The following is a 13,118-nucleotide window of genomic DNA, read 5'->3' as shown; positions in this document are numbered from 1 at the left end:
GGAGGTGAACTTACAAGATACGGTGTGTATACGTGTGTGTATTTGTGTGTGTGTGTGTGTGTGTGTGTGTGTGTGATTATAAGTTCCTGTCTCTGGGTAAGAGGCAGCAACAGGATGCTGTGCTGATAGAGAGCTATGGAGAACTTGAAGGTAGAAAATGCAGTGTAATTGTACTGGATACACAGGTAATTGGAAGCTAAATTGGCTTCAGAATTAGAAGCTGTGAGTACTCAGTCAGACTGTACATTGGAGCCAGACAGCCCATTGTGTGTGTGTGTGTGTGTGTGTGTGTGTGTGTGTGTGTGTGTGTGTGTTCCAGGTTTTACTAATGCTGTGAGGATGTGTCATGTTGGGGATACTTGTCTCCCTTATGAGGACAAAATGTGTGTGTGTGTGTGTGTGTGGTGGGAGGGGTAGGGCTAAAATTAAGGTGAATATTTACGCCAGGAAACAGGAGGTTGAAGAAAGTCTGAATCACCCAAAGTGAACAACTGGCGCTCTGTTGCTACTTTTTCGAATTGGCACATGAATGGTAACAATACAAAACAGGCGACACCAATCTATTCTGGAGTTTCTCAGCTTTTAAACGAGGTTTTATATGCCCAGGTATCACTTATTAAACACTGTGAAAATGTAGTCAGCTCTGCCTTGGCTTAGGACTGATCTTTCTACAAAGTTTCATGTAAATCTGCTCAGAAGTTTTTAACATATGTTGGTAACAGTCGCACAGACAGACAGACAGGACAGTTACACTGCCTCCTTAGCAGAGGTAATTACAAATTCAAACAAACCTTTAGTCAGCAATTTTAGGACATTTTATGGAAGACTATCTAGTACAATTCCCAAAATCTACTTATACACGCTTGTGATGTTTTAATAAATTATTTGAGCCCTCTGGTATCTGTCTGTGTTGAAATTTTCTTTCCAAGTGTATTCTTTTGAATAATACAGACCTCCAGACAAACTGAGTGCCTCCCTTGTCAGATTGTACATTTAGGTAAAAATGGGGAAGTGTCATTTTCAGTAAGTCTAGGATCAGACAAATTACATTTAAAGCAGTTGTACACACTGTAAATAGTAGCTTCATTACTTTTCAAGTTAAGAACAGAAACAAACAATAAACATATCAAACTTTACAACTATCATTGACTGTGTGTGAAGGCCAATGTGTGTGTTTGTGTGTGATTGTGTGAATCATAGAAATCAACACCAGCAATGGCAAGCTTAACAGTAAGTCCATCAATTTTGAACTTATTTTCAAAGAATGCTGTAATAACTGAAGCAGTCACATTAACAGTTCAGAATAAAGGGTGAGAGTCCGAAATATTACTCAAAGAGGCTTCACCAGTAGCAACACATGGAAAAGAAATGCAAGCTAAATCTAATTAATATCTAAAAGTTGAGGCAAACAATGGATTGCAAATAAATAAATAAATAAATAAATGTATCCTGTTCACTGTCAATAGAGCAGCTCCAGGCTGTATTCCAGCAGACTATCACAAATTAGAGTCTCGTTTCTGTGGTTTCTACCTTTGGGAGAGTTGTTCATGTTCATAAGTACTGACTAGGCTGTGCAAGAATATCATATTAATAATTAAACTGAATTTTTAAGTTCCCCTCCAAAATCGTTGCTTTTTCTTTGGGATGTTTCTAATACAAGTCTCATACTTGTAGTGCGTGCTTTATAGACTGCAGGGTAAAATTTGGACAGCTTATTACCACAGACTCTTTATGAAGTTTCAGCCTTCTTTCAATTTATAATTCAGGTCAGTTCTAGAGAATATTTTCCCCTGCAGCTAAATGTGTTAAAATGCTGCTTACATTCATTCACATATCATTACTGCAATAATATCCATGACCTGCCTCCACTGGAACATGATAGAGACTGGAGTAAAGTAAATGAGACAGCTTTATTGGATATATGGGCTCATAGAGGAGTTGTGCTGGGAAATATGAAACATCATTAAAAAGGTTGGAAGAAACAGAAAGCAGAGGCCATAGGGCAAACAGAAGTATCACTGTATTAAAACTATGACTACATATTCAATTTCAAGCTGCCTTGCTTATATTCAAGGCCTCTGTGGAACCACACAAAGCAGAGAATGAACGATGCCAGAAATGATTACTACACACAAATGAAAGTGAAGGCTGTAGCTATGCGTCAGACAGGCTGAACAGGTAAGTGTGTGTTATTGCAACTGACAGACATCCACATTTTTAAAAGCAGTCTCCCTCTGCTTTTTCACAAGTAGCAGTATCTCTGGTGCATTGGAGTAGGGGGTGGTTGACTAGGGGTATGCAAGTAGGCCAGCCTTCCAAGAGACCTTCCAGGAGACCACAGGACCAGGCTGGGAGGATGCAGCTGTTCATCCAGGTGTGCAGGTGCCTCAATTTTTAGCACCTTGTAATGAAGGAAGAAGATCTCCAAGGAAATACAATGGTTGACAGGGGGTCAGTGGAGTGTTTGAGGCCAAGCAAAATTTTTATAAGAACCCTGGCAGCAAGGTTCTTGACATATCGACCGCAATCAAAGACCTTGCTGGAGACACCATGTGGGGTTGGAACTGGAAGAAGATGAATTTGGTGGGCGAATTGATGTAGAATTTGAAGGAGAATTTTGAGTGGAGTACAGCTCCCAGGGTTTGGCACTGCAGGTTCAGCAGCGGCTGGTATACTGAACGAGGTCCCAAAACTTTTCCTGTGAAGTTCCAGGTAGTAGCACCTCCACTTTACAGGACAGGAAAGGATGGTAATCTTCGCGGATGAGCTTCAACGGGAAGAAAAACGAATGAGCTCAGGTCAAGGGGTCAGAGGCGAGTGTGTTGGGGATGGCTAGACGGGTTAGGGAGACTATTTGGCCACTCGGGGGAAGGAGAGACTGTCTCTGTGGATTTATAGAGGCAATAAAAGATAAGGTCACTGTGTTGTAGGCTTTAATATTAATGTGGCATTTAATGACCCTCACTATGGAAGGAACTAGGTTATAGCGGGTACTAAGGTACAGCTCCAGGCGGTTATTTTGTATAATGAAGCGATGACCTACTCTTGCGTGTAGCTGTCCATAGTCTCCTGCAGCCAATTTGTATATTGATGGACCTGGAGGAAATCTATTTACATGCTATGACGTTTAGAGGGCCACAGTGTGACGCAGTGATTGTCAAAGTGAGGTGTGCTGACCACCGGAGGCCCTTGAGAGGCTTCCAGGGGTCCATACTAATATAGCTGAATATCCTAGAAGTTGGCACAGTGAGGCAATGAATAAAAAATATCTGTTTTGTTGATAGGGTTCACAGGCACCCCTTACTTCCCTCCTAGTTTTTGCAGTTATGAAATTATCTATTAAATAATATGTAATAACAACAACTCACACGGATGGCGTTGCTGACTAAATGACTAAACCCTGCCGAATAGGGGTCTATTTAGAAAAAAAAAAAAAAAAACGAAAAAAAAAAAAAAAAAAAAACAAAACTTGGGAACCCCACATGGATCTTGTTTCCCCATGTACGGGTTTGGGGGCGCCGTTCACCGCGTTCTGGTGAGGGAGCTGGTTTCTGAACCCCGCCCCTCGGCTCGGATTGAGCAATAGGAACCGCAGAAACGCCACCTTCGACCAATCAGCGACAGGGGGTGATAGTGAATGGAAGTTTAGTTTTGAGTTCGGGATGGAGAGATAGGGGGTGAGCGAAAAACAGAGAGAGAGAGCAAGAGAGAGAAAATAGGGAGGGAGTGGGGATGATATTTGTCAAAAACTTTCATTCCCAAGCTGATGTTGCTCATATGCTTATGCTTTCGCGAATGGCTGAAAACGCGATAGCTTACTTCAACAGAGCAAAATAGGAGTCCTCCCTCTTCCCCACAAGTCTGTGCCGAGAGAGGGGAGGGTGGCAGGTGTTCAGTTGGAGGAGACGCATCGGTCCAGTCAGCTCCCAAAGCCTCAACAAGGGACTTTAACGCGGGAAAAACACCGTTAATTGAAATAAAGGTAGAGTTATTTTGAGCGGAGTACCCCCAGGCGGATTTGAAGTGTCGCTTTATTCGCTTTTGTTCCTCCAGCGGACAGTTTCGGAGCACGGTTGAAGACTCGGGATAAAGCGAGGGGCTCCGGTGTCGCAGCAGCAGCAGCAGCAGCAGCAGCAACAGCAACAGCAGCAGCAGTGAGAGAGTAACGTTTCCTCTTAACGTCTGTTTTCTCTTCAAACCTACCGTGTGGCTCACTTCATGCTTTCCCACGAACTCGTCTTCAGTCGTAAACATCTCGTTTAGTTACCAAACAACGTGCTGAGAAACTTGAAGAAATGTGTTTTTGTTTGTGTTAACCTGTTGTCTCGCTGCTCCCGTAACCCGAGACGCAGCGCACCCCTGCAAGTTAGCTTAACCAGTATCCGAGGCTAAGCTGTCTCCCCCGGGAGAGGCAGCTACTCCGTCTGGGGATAAATTTTTTTTTTTTTTTTTTTTTAACCCGCGCTAACTTGGGTTAACAGTTAATTAGGATATCCTATCTAACTTGGGTCGGCTTGGATAACAAGCATCTCAAACACGGCACTTGGAAAAGACCCCACGGCACTCTGTCCGGTTTGTTTGCAGACCCCAAACACAACAAGGGGCTTTCACACAATCAATTACCGAAATTGAGTTTTTTTGTGAGCACACATAACAGTCCACACAATAAGCATGGATGGATAATTTACATGTTGTATTGCCCCCCTGTTAATACTGTCTAACGTCAAACAGCCAAATGATCCGCGGGGCAAATCCCCGGTGAAGACATCAAAACAAGCGCGGATTTATGGTTTATAGCAGAGAAATAAGCCGATAAGTCTAAAACACACTCAAATGTATTAATTCTGCGTTCGGATCAATCCAAATGAAAATGAGATATCGCAGGGCGCAGAAACGTACGGGACCAGCCACAGTCACAGGAGATTACTCTGCTGTTATACGGGGAAAGCAGGCAGTGAGGGAAAGTGTTGCTGCTGGAGAGGTGTCTTTCCCGCTGCGTGGTGAGTTTTGGAGCCCCGGGCACGGCACTGAGTGCGGGGGGCTTGTCCGCGGCGTGACGGGACTCCCAGCGCTCGGAACAGCGGTTCACAGCCCGGAGAAGGAGGCGAACTGCTCGGCTGGTGCTGAATTCCCTTTCTCTCTCCCAGGACTTGGTGCTTCCAGTGAAAAGGGCAGAGAGAGTGACAGCAGCAAAGCACAAGTGGCCACGGACACTAACTGTAACCAGATCTTCTCCAAGCACCTGTCCCGCATGATGAAACCGGGAATTAGGTGCGCCGACTGCCCCGAGGGATCCCCGGTGCGTGTGGAGGGACCTGCGGAAGACAGGAGGGTGATGACAGGGAACGGGACACCCCGGAGTGGGAGCCAGTGTCTGCCTCTCCTTCTCCTGATCCTCCTCGGCAGCAGTTGCCACATGTTGCACGCCCAAGGTAGGAGCTGAACCCCCCGGAGCCCTAATCTAGCCTACTTTTATAAGATGCGCCAAAGTGGCACCCAAAATGTCTATAGATTCATTCAGAGGTGTGTGTGTGTGTTTTTTTTGAAGGTGGGACTAAATGGCCCTGTTCATCTTGCATTGTGCATTGTGAAAACACCTAGTGACAGGCTCATTTGTCACAGGACCGTGGTGAACAGGGGAAAAGTAAGATGATGATTCCTAAACTGAAATGAGAGTATGATGTATTAGACCAAGCATAGCAATTTGTCTGTATAGTTGGGATGGGTCTGTGCATTTTTGTAGGCAAGGAAGGGAGAAGGAGGGGAGCGGGGTGATTTGTAGAAAGGCATCTCTATTGTTTTTGACATGTGAATAAAGTCACGATTTTGCTAAACCAGATTGAAGGTTGTTTGTGTGTGAGAGGGAGAGGGGGAGAAAGAGAGGAGGGGTGAAATGAACCTATACAGCTCTTGTGCATGTGCAAATGTTGTTAATGATGATGTATAGGGTTTGAGGATTAAGGCGGTGTGTGTGTGTGTATTGTGAAAAGAGGGGCTGTGTTACAGTTACCAAGCACTGATAATCCCCCTCTTAGTCAATGACCTGCTTATCTATGGCTCTTGAATTGACACACATGCACACGCAGGCACACACACACAGAATATTAATTTAACTTGTTTCCTATTAGCCCAGTGCTGACCCTGTTGCGTCCGCAGTTGTCCAGATCAGTCAGTGACTCGTGGTTGTGGATGACGGTTATCTGTGACCGTTGGTGTGCAGAGTTATCATCCGAATCCAACAAGAAAGAGGATTGATCTCATGACATACTGATTCCTGTCCAGTGCCACTGGTGGAAATTGAATGTTGTCATATTACATGCTTTTTGTGCATTTCTGTTGTGGGTAGAGAGACACATAGAGAAAATGTGCTTTTTTGTGTGTTTTCCTCTCTCTGTGAGTGTGTGTGTGTTTACCCCATGGGATTGTGTCAGACCGGCACAACAAAAGCACAGAAAAGGTCAGAGTGGTGTCGACACACAGTTTTCTCCGGGTCACAGATGGCGTGCTGAGCAGAATGTAAGTCTGAGACATGGTGTTATGAGGAGGAGGGGCCTTAGGAATGTGTGTGTGTGTGTGTGGAGGGGGTATTAGGGGGTTGCTATTTGTGAATGTGTGTAGAATGTGTGTGAGAGCCAAGCAAGTGGAGGAAAGTGTCTGCACGAGTGTGAAAGAGGGAGCATAGAGGAGGAGGGAGTTAGTGTGGCAAAGAAGAGAGATGGTGTGAGAGGAAGAAAAGGAGGGAGAGGAGAGCGAAGGGAGGAGGGGGGCATACAGCGCTCTCCGGCTGTCACTCAGAAAGCAGCGCCTGCAGTTCAATCGATGGTGACGGTATGACAACACCTCTGTGTGTGTCAAAAGTTGCTCTGCTCTCGCTTCTCATCCCACTCCTCACACCCTCTATCTTCCTCCCTCCCTCCTCATGGAAGTGTTGTGGAGGAGGAAGAGGCAGGGACACGGGGATGGTGTGGCTGCAGAGTCAGCTCCGTCCTCTCTCTAATGTCAAGGTCTCAGTACCAGCAACACCCCCCCCCCACCACCACCTCACCACAATCTCTTGGCTGACGGGGGGCTCCTACTGTGAGATGTGATATGTTTAGGTGTGTGTGTGGCTGGTGAGGGGAGGTGTGTTTGTGTATGTGTGTGCCAGGAGGTGAAGAAGTGGAATGGAACAGAGGGGGGCATATTGATTTGATCAGCTGTGCCAGACGGCCAGTCGAAGGCTGTAGATTTTCCAGGTGTCGACCCCTCTCACCCGGCATTCATTAGGACGTTTTATTTTTGGAGGAAAAGGATGAAATTCATGAGCCAAGCTGATCCCCCTGATCTTTCTCCACCCCAACCTCCAAACCGCCCTCCCCCTTCCCTCCCTCCCTCTCTCTCTCTCTCTCTGTCTCTCTCTTTCTCTCAGTCAATCGATGCCCACACCCCTCCTCATAAATGCCGGGCTTTATACGAGCCAACTCTCGTCTCTGGGAGCACATTTAAATAAGCTCATCGATCTTTCATTTTAGAGTTTAAGTGACGGCAGCATTTTACTGTCTCTCCCACCTCTTCCACCCAACCCCCCCCTCCACTCATCTACTCACCTCTCCATCCTCCCTACCTTATTCATAACTTATCCCTTTGCCCTCACTGCCTCCCTGTCAGCTCATAGGCTCCACCTCACAGCTGTTTGATTGATTTACGGTTTCATTGTGGACATAGACAAAGCCTGATCCTGAATCTAATTTAGTCTGCATCAAGCCAACGATAGGCGCAATTCAGTCTGTTTCAGAATGTAAGCGCAATTACATGTTTGGTGCTCGCTAGCCTGGTGCCAACACTGACTGTTATGCTGAAACTCTTTGGATTTAATATTGATTGTCTTATTTGTTAAGACTGATGTAGACCAGCTTTGAAGCCATAGTGAAACAATCTGAAAACTTGCTAGCATTAACTTTCTTTGGATTTTGTGTTTAACATAGACAGATTGCTCTTGTCACACAACATCTGCATCTGGTTTGTTTGTTAAAAAAATAATAAAACAAAAAACATGATGAAATAGATAGCAGATAATGGATAAATGAGCCCTGTGACATTTCGAATGTCATGGTTTCACATATTGAACAAACAAAGCAGTTGGCATATTGGAGCCAGAATTCCTGTTCATTCACATAGATGGCAAAAAAGGGACCAGACATGAACCAAAATACAAACACTATGTTGTCTACTGTAAGCAGATGTTCGAGTGGCATGCGGTGTCCAGCAAAACTCTCCTCTGTTACCCATAAAATCATGTCAGCTGAAAAACCTTTATCTCCAATATGTCAGATTTTCAGAGGCTAAGGCTTTTTTAGCAATATCATATTATCTCAACCCACAGAGAGCTATGAATATCATTAGAACAAATATCACCAAAATTGGAGTTTGAGTTATGAGGTTTCCTTGTGCTGCAGTTCTAGGAGTGATTTTGTTCCAGTTGCTAATGTGGATAATGAAAGTGATCCATAAGTAGCCAAAGTGTCACAAAAGTGCTGCCTACTGCATCATTATTTCTGATCTTGCCCAAGGTAATGGCATTGAAATGTCACACATGTATCCTAGCCACTGAACCAACACAGTTTCCCTCTAGTCTAAAACACACATTGTGTGTCATAATTTGTCATCCACATCACATACTAAAGTTTAGTTACTTATGAGTTTATAGGTGGCCTTCTCTTCCAACTAGGTCAAGGCGTACAGTGATATGCTGACCCAATTAGAGTGGATCTATCAGTGTGATTAGGTTTGATGTGACATGGAAATAGGCTGAGCAAGGCCAGAGCTTGATGATGATTGGACCATTGGCTGTGTGCTCTAGAGAACTATGGTCATTGATTGGATGTTTTGACGTGGGGCTTTGAGACGAAAGAGTTCTGAACTTGATTGGAAAACCCAAATGAAATAGCCTAGCATGCAGTCTCTCTCCCTCTCACACACATACATACACACACACTCACACAGCCACTTCTCTCTCATCAGTGTCAAGCAGTGAAAGCGGATGTGGAGATTTGCTTAACCACGTTGTAACGAGGAGGGGAGAAATTAGAGCCTCATCTAACTGATTATCATCCCCCATGATGCACAACCTTACAGTGACTTCTCCAACTATCTTTCTGCCTGTTTGCTTTTCTTTGTGAGTCTTACTTCTGTTTTTGAATCTTGTTTATAATCTCCCACTGGCAGCCCTCCTTTCTCTCTAGCAATGTTTTTCATAAATTTTTCTTATAAGAAAATATTGAAACAGTTGTGAAACAGTTGTATTGTAATCTGTTTATTGCCAGAAATATTCTAGCATGCTGCTGTATTGTTGGATGCAACCAAGGCATCTGAAGTGTTTCCTCCCTCTAATATTTCCTAAAGCTAATGTTAGTTACAGAACAGTTGGAAAGATGTTCTATCTCTGCCCACATATACAAACACACATGAAAGAAGCCAGAATTTGAAAGACCTTAGGAGAGAGTTAGCAACCTGATGGATGTGTGTGCAAATGTGCACACATGTGTGTATGTGCATGTTTGTGTGTGTTTGCGTACACAGGTGCATGTGTATAGGAGAGCAAAAGATAGAGGAGAAAAGTGTGTGTTTGAGAGAGAGGGAGTGTGTGATAGATGTCAGGTTAGTCAGATCTGAGAGGAAGTGATGTCCCTGGTCGACTCCCTTATTTCCTGTCTGTCAGGAGGAACAAATCACCACTCTTCCACAGCCACCTGACAGTGTGTGTGTGTGTGTGTGTGTGTGTGTGTGTGTGTGTGTGTGTGTGTGTGTGTGTGTGTGTGTGTATGTGTGTGTGTGTGTGTGTGTGTGTGTGTGTGTGTGTGTGTGTGTGTGTGTGTGTGTGTGTGTGTGTGTGTAAGCGTGCGTGCGCGTGTGAGTGTGTGTGTGTGTGTGTGTGTGTGAGGGAGAGAGAAAGAGAGAGAGGGACAGAGAGACAGAGTAAGAGAGAGGAAATTTGTGTGTGTGTCTGTGTGTGACTGTGTGGAGACCTAGAGGTTTTACTCTGACAGGACTGTGGACTACATATGTGATGCTGAGAGATTTGTGTGTGTGTGTGTGTGTGTGTGTGTGTGTGTACGTGTTTGTCAGATTGATGCTAACCGTCTATCTGTCCTAAGTGTTTTGTTCTCACAGCAGTTGAAGTGGCAGTGATAGAGGAGAAGCCAGAGACTACTAATGGAAAATAACCACCCGTGTGTGTGTGTGTGTGTGTGTGTGTGTGTGTGTGTGTGTGTGTGTGTGTGTGTGTGTGTGTGTGTGTGTGTGTGTGTGTGTGTGTGTGAGGGGTACAGCAGGTGCATCTACCCTTGTGTTCCTCACATAGACATACACACACCATTAGATAGCTCTTTGTTGCAGTGGACAATACATGTTGAACCTATAAGTTGAGTTGGTGAGGTTATTCAGGTTAGTTAGGCTGTTTCCTAGTGCTATGATGATGATTTGTCATTGTTGCGTGTGTGACACGGCACTTTGAAGACCAATTATATGTAAAATAAAAGGTGTGGATACAATAATAATAATAAGCTTTGCGTGTGTAAGTGTGTGCATGTGTGCATGTGTGTTGTGGGAAGATGCATTTTGCAGAAGCTGTCCCTAGAAACATTGTGCACAGCTTTGAAATATGAGCCATGTGGGATACACTCAGTTGCCTCTCTGGCTCCCTCTCTGACTTGCTTCTTTTCTCTCTTTGTTTTTTTTTTTTTTTTTTTGATTTTTTCTTTCGGCATCACTTTTCCTCCTTTTCGTTTCTGTTTCTTTCTTCCCTCAATGTCTCCCCGTTAGGGGCTTATGAATCCATTGTTGTGGGCCACTCAGGTAGAATGAAAACTGTTTGCCTGTTTAGGTCTTGGTGTTTATTATGTAAGATAGTGGGAGGAGGTTTCTATTGATCCACTCTGTGTGCATGTGTGAAGGTTGGGGGGGGGGGTTATGACACTAAAGCATATCTTGTACTTTTGAAGGTGGATCTACAGTGAGACATCCAAATAAAGAAGAGCGCTTAAAAAACATGCACTGTATTGATTGACTGAACTACAAGATATCACAAAGCAAATAGGACTACAGACAGATAGAAGGGTTGTCAGGCAGACAGAAACACATGGTTGGCTCAGACTCATATTTTAATATCTGTACTGCACAGTTTGATGCTAGGTACAGGCAAGGCTGCACAACTAATCACAGACATACTAGGGCTGCGTGATATATCATTACAGAAGGGCCCTATCATGATGATGATGTAGAAAATATAGAGGGAGTTTGCCAAAATGTGGATGTAGTTTATGAATTTCAGTATTTTCCCTACATAAGAAGCATTTTTTTTCTTCACGCCTAAGCCGAATGAACAGAAAAAAAACTATGCTGAGTCTACTGTGTTTTAATGTCATTTACATGCACACTGCTGCAGCCTCACAGGGTGGGGCTGAGCCTTTTTTCCACACACACACACACACACACATACACACACACACACACACACACATACACCCACGCACACACACACACACACACACACACACACACACACACAGAGGCAATGTACTAGCAAGAAGAGCTCATCACTTCAGTAAACTCTCAGAAGTGCAAACACATTGAAGAACTTTCTTTGATAAAAAAAAAATAGTGCAATGTTGTGTCACAGACAAAATATGCTTAAATTGTAAAACACAGAATTCAGAAAAAAATGAAGCACAGAATTTGGGAAAAACAAACATAATCTGCCAAAACCTTAACAGATTTTGTTGACATTGTGATGTGCACATGCAAAAGTCACATAGTAGGATGAGTGATGTAAAGTAAGGCAAATTAACTAAAATATGTCATGCAATTTTTTTGCTGCTTGACAAAAAAGAATACTTGCAAGGTTCTCATTTTCCATGACTAATCTACAATAAAAGTCTGTCTGATAAAACATACTTTTGTCCGATTTAAGGATTCTTGGATACACAGATTTTGGATACACAGAGTTTGTTGCTAGTGACAGCAGGCTCTGCATGCACAGTGATCAGTTCACTGATGAAGGGCTGCACTTGATCAGATTATCAAATAGCCAAAACAGGCCCCACTAGTTGCTGACCACAACCTGAAAATGAGTGTTGCCTGTTTTGGTTGTTTGATATGTGACTGTGTCTCTTTGTGATTTTGATGTATTACCATGCTAGAAAAATGCCCCAAAGCTGTTGTTTGGTGAGAAAACTAAAAACAAGTCCAGAATCAAGTTTAAATTAAGAAGATAAAATAAATTCACGCAATAAGACTTGAAATGTTGAAGGTGTTACTGGTGAGTTAAATATCCAGTTGTCAGTTTCAGTTAAGAAATTGTATTGCTGCAAGTTAAATAATCTTTAGAGTAAGCTAACACTTGTGCTGTAATGAAGATAAATCTTTCAGTGTGTAAGTAAGTTGGCTTACTTATACATTGCCTAACAATAGCTTGTAAACACCTGGCTAACTCGCCCCAAGTGATTAGCCAAATTAACATTATCAACAGCACACCACCTGTACATGGCTCTGTTGTGGCCATAAATAGTTTTTCTCTCCCTGATGTGCTATGTCAGCTGTAAGAATATTGAAAAATAGTTGTGGAAGTGAAACAGGCTCCACCATTTCTATTTGTCTGTTGTTTCTTTTCTTTCACTCAGTGTGAGACCAATAATATTAAGTTGCTCTAATGACCTCTTCGACACAGGATGCTAAAGTAATCTGTAGACATGCTGAAACTCTAGCCATAGGTATTTTGATCACTTTCACATTTGGATGTAGCACGGATTGCCCCTCTGGTGGGTGTGGGGTGGAATTTTCCTAATTTCTCTTAATTTTCAGTGCCATTCTGGCCTCTTAATATGTGAGATTGTGTCACAGTAAACCTGCCCAGTGAAAACCTGTGGTAAGTTTAAGGAAAAGAACTGTCCAATTATCCATACAGAGAATATATACTCCATAAAAATAGATTATATTTGACATTAAAATATGTGAAATAAAATATTTGTACAAAAATTCATAAATGTATAATTATATTACCACATATGCTTTTCAAATATATTACTATAAATATGATTAAATATCTAACCACATACATTTAAATGCTTATTTTACATAACCAT

At 43.1% G+C, this 13,118-nt stretch overlaps 1 protein-coding gene across 1 annotated transcript in view; it reads left to right on the top strand.

The window, feature by feature from the left end:
* Positions 1-4,477: 4,477 nt before the first annotated feature.
* LOC115365560 (protein sidekick-1) overlaps positions 4,478-13,118 on the top strand; it is a 251,027-nt gene continuing 242,386 nt past the window's right edge. Inside the window, exon 1 of the mRNA XM_030060637.1 lies at positions 4,478-5,432. Coding sequence (XP_029916497.1) covers positions 4,865-5,432 — 568 coding nt within the window. The 5' untranslated portion in view covers positions 4,478-4,864. The remainder of the gene's footprint in view (positions 5,433-13,118) is intronic.

The sequence above is a fragment of the Myripristis murdjan genome, chromosome 1 (assembly GCF_902150065.1).
Source record: "Myripristis murdjan chromosome 1, fMyrMur1.1, whole genome shotgun sequence".
NCBI classification, from domain to species: Eukaryota; Metazoa; Chordata; class Actinopteri; order Holocentriformes; family Holocentridae; genus Myripristis; species Myripristis murdjan.
This window is presented reverse-complemented; position numbering and strand designations above follow the sequence as displayed.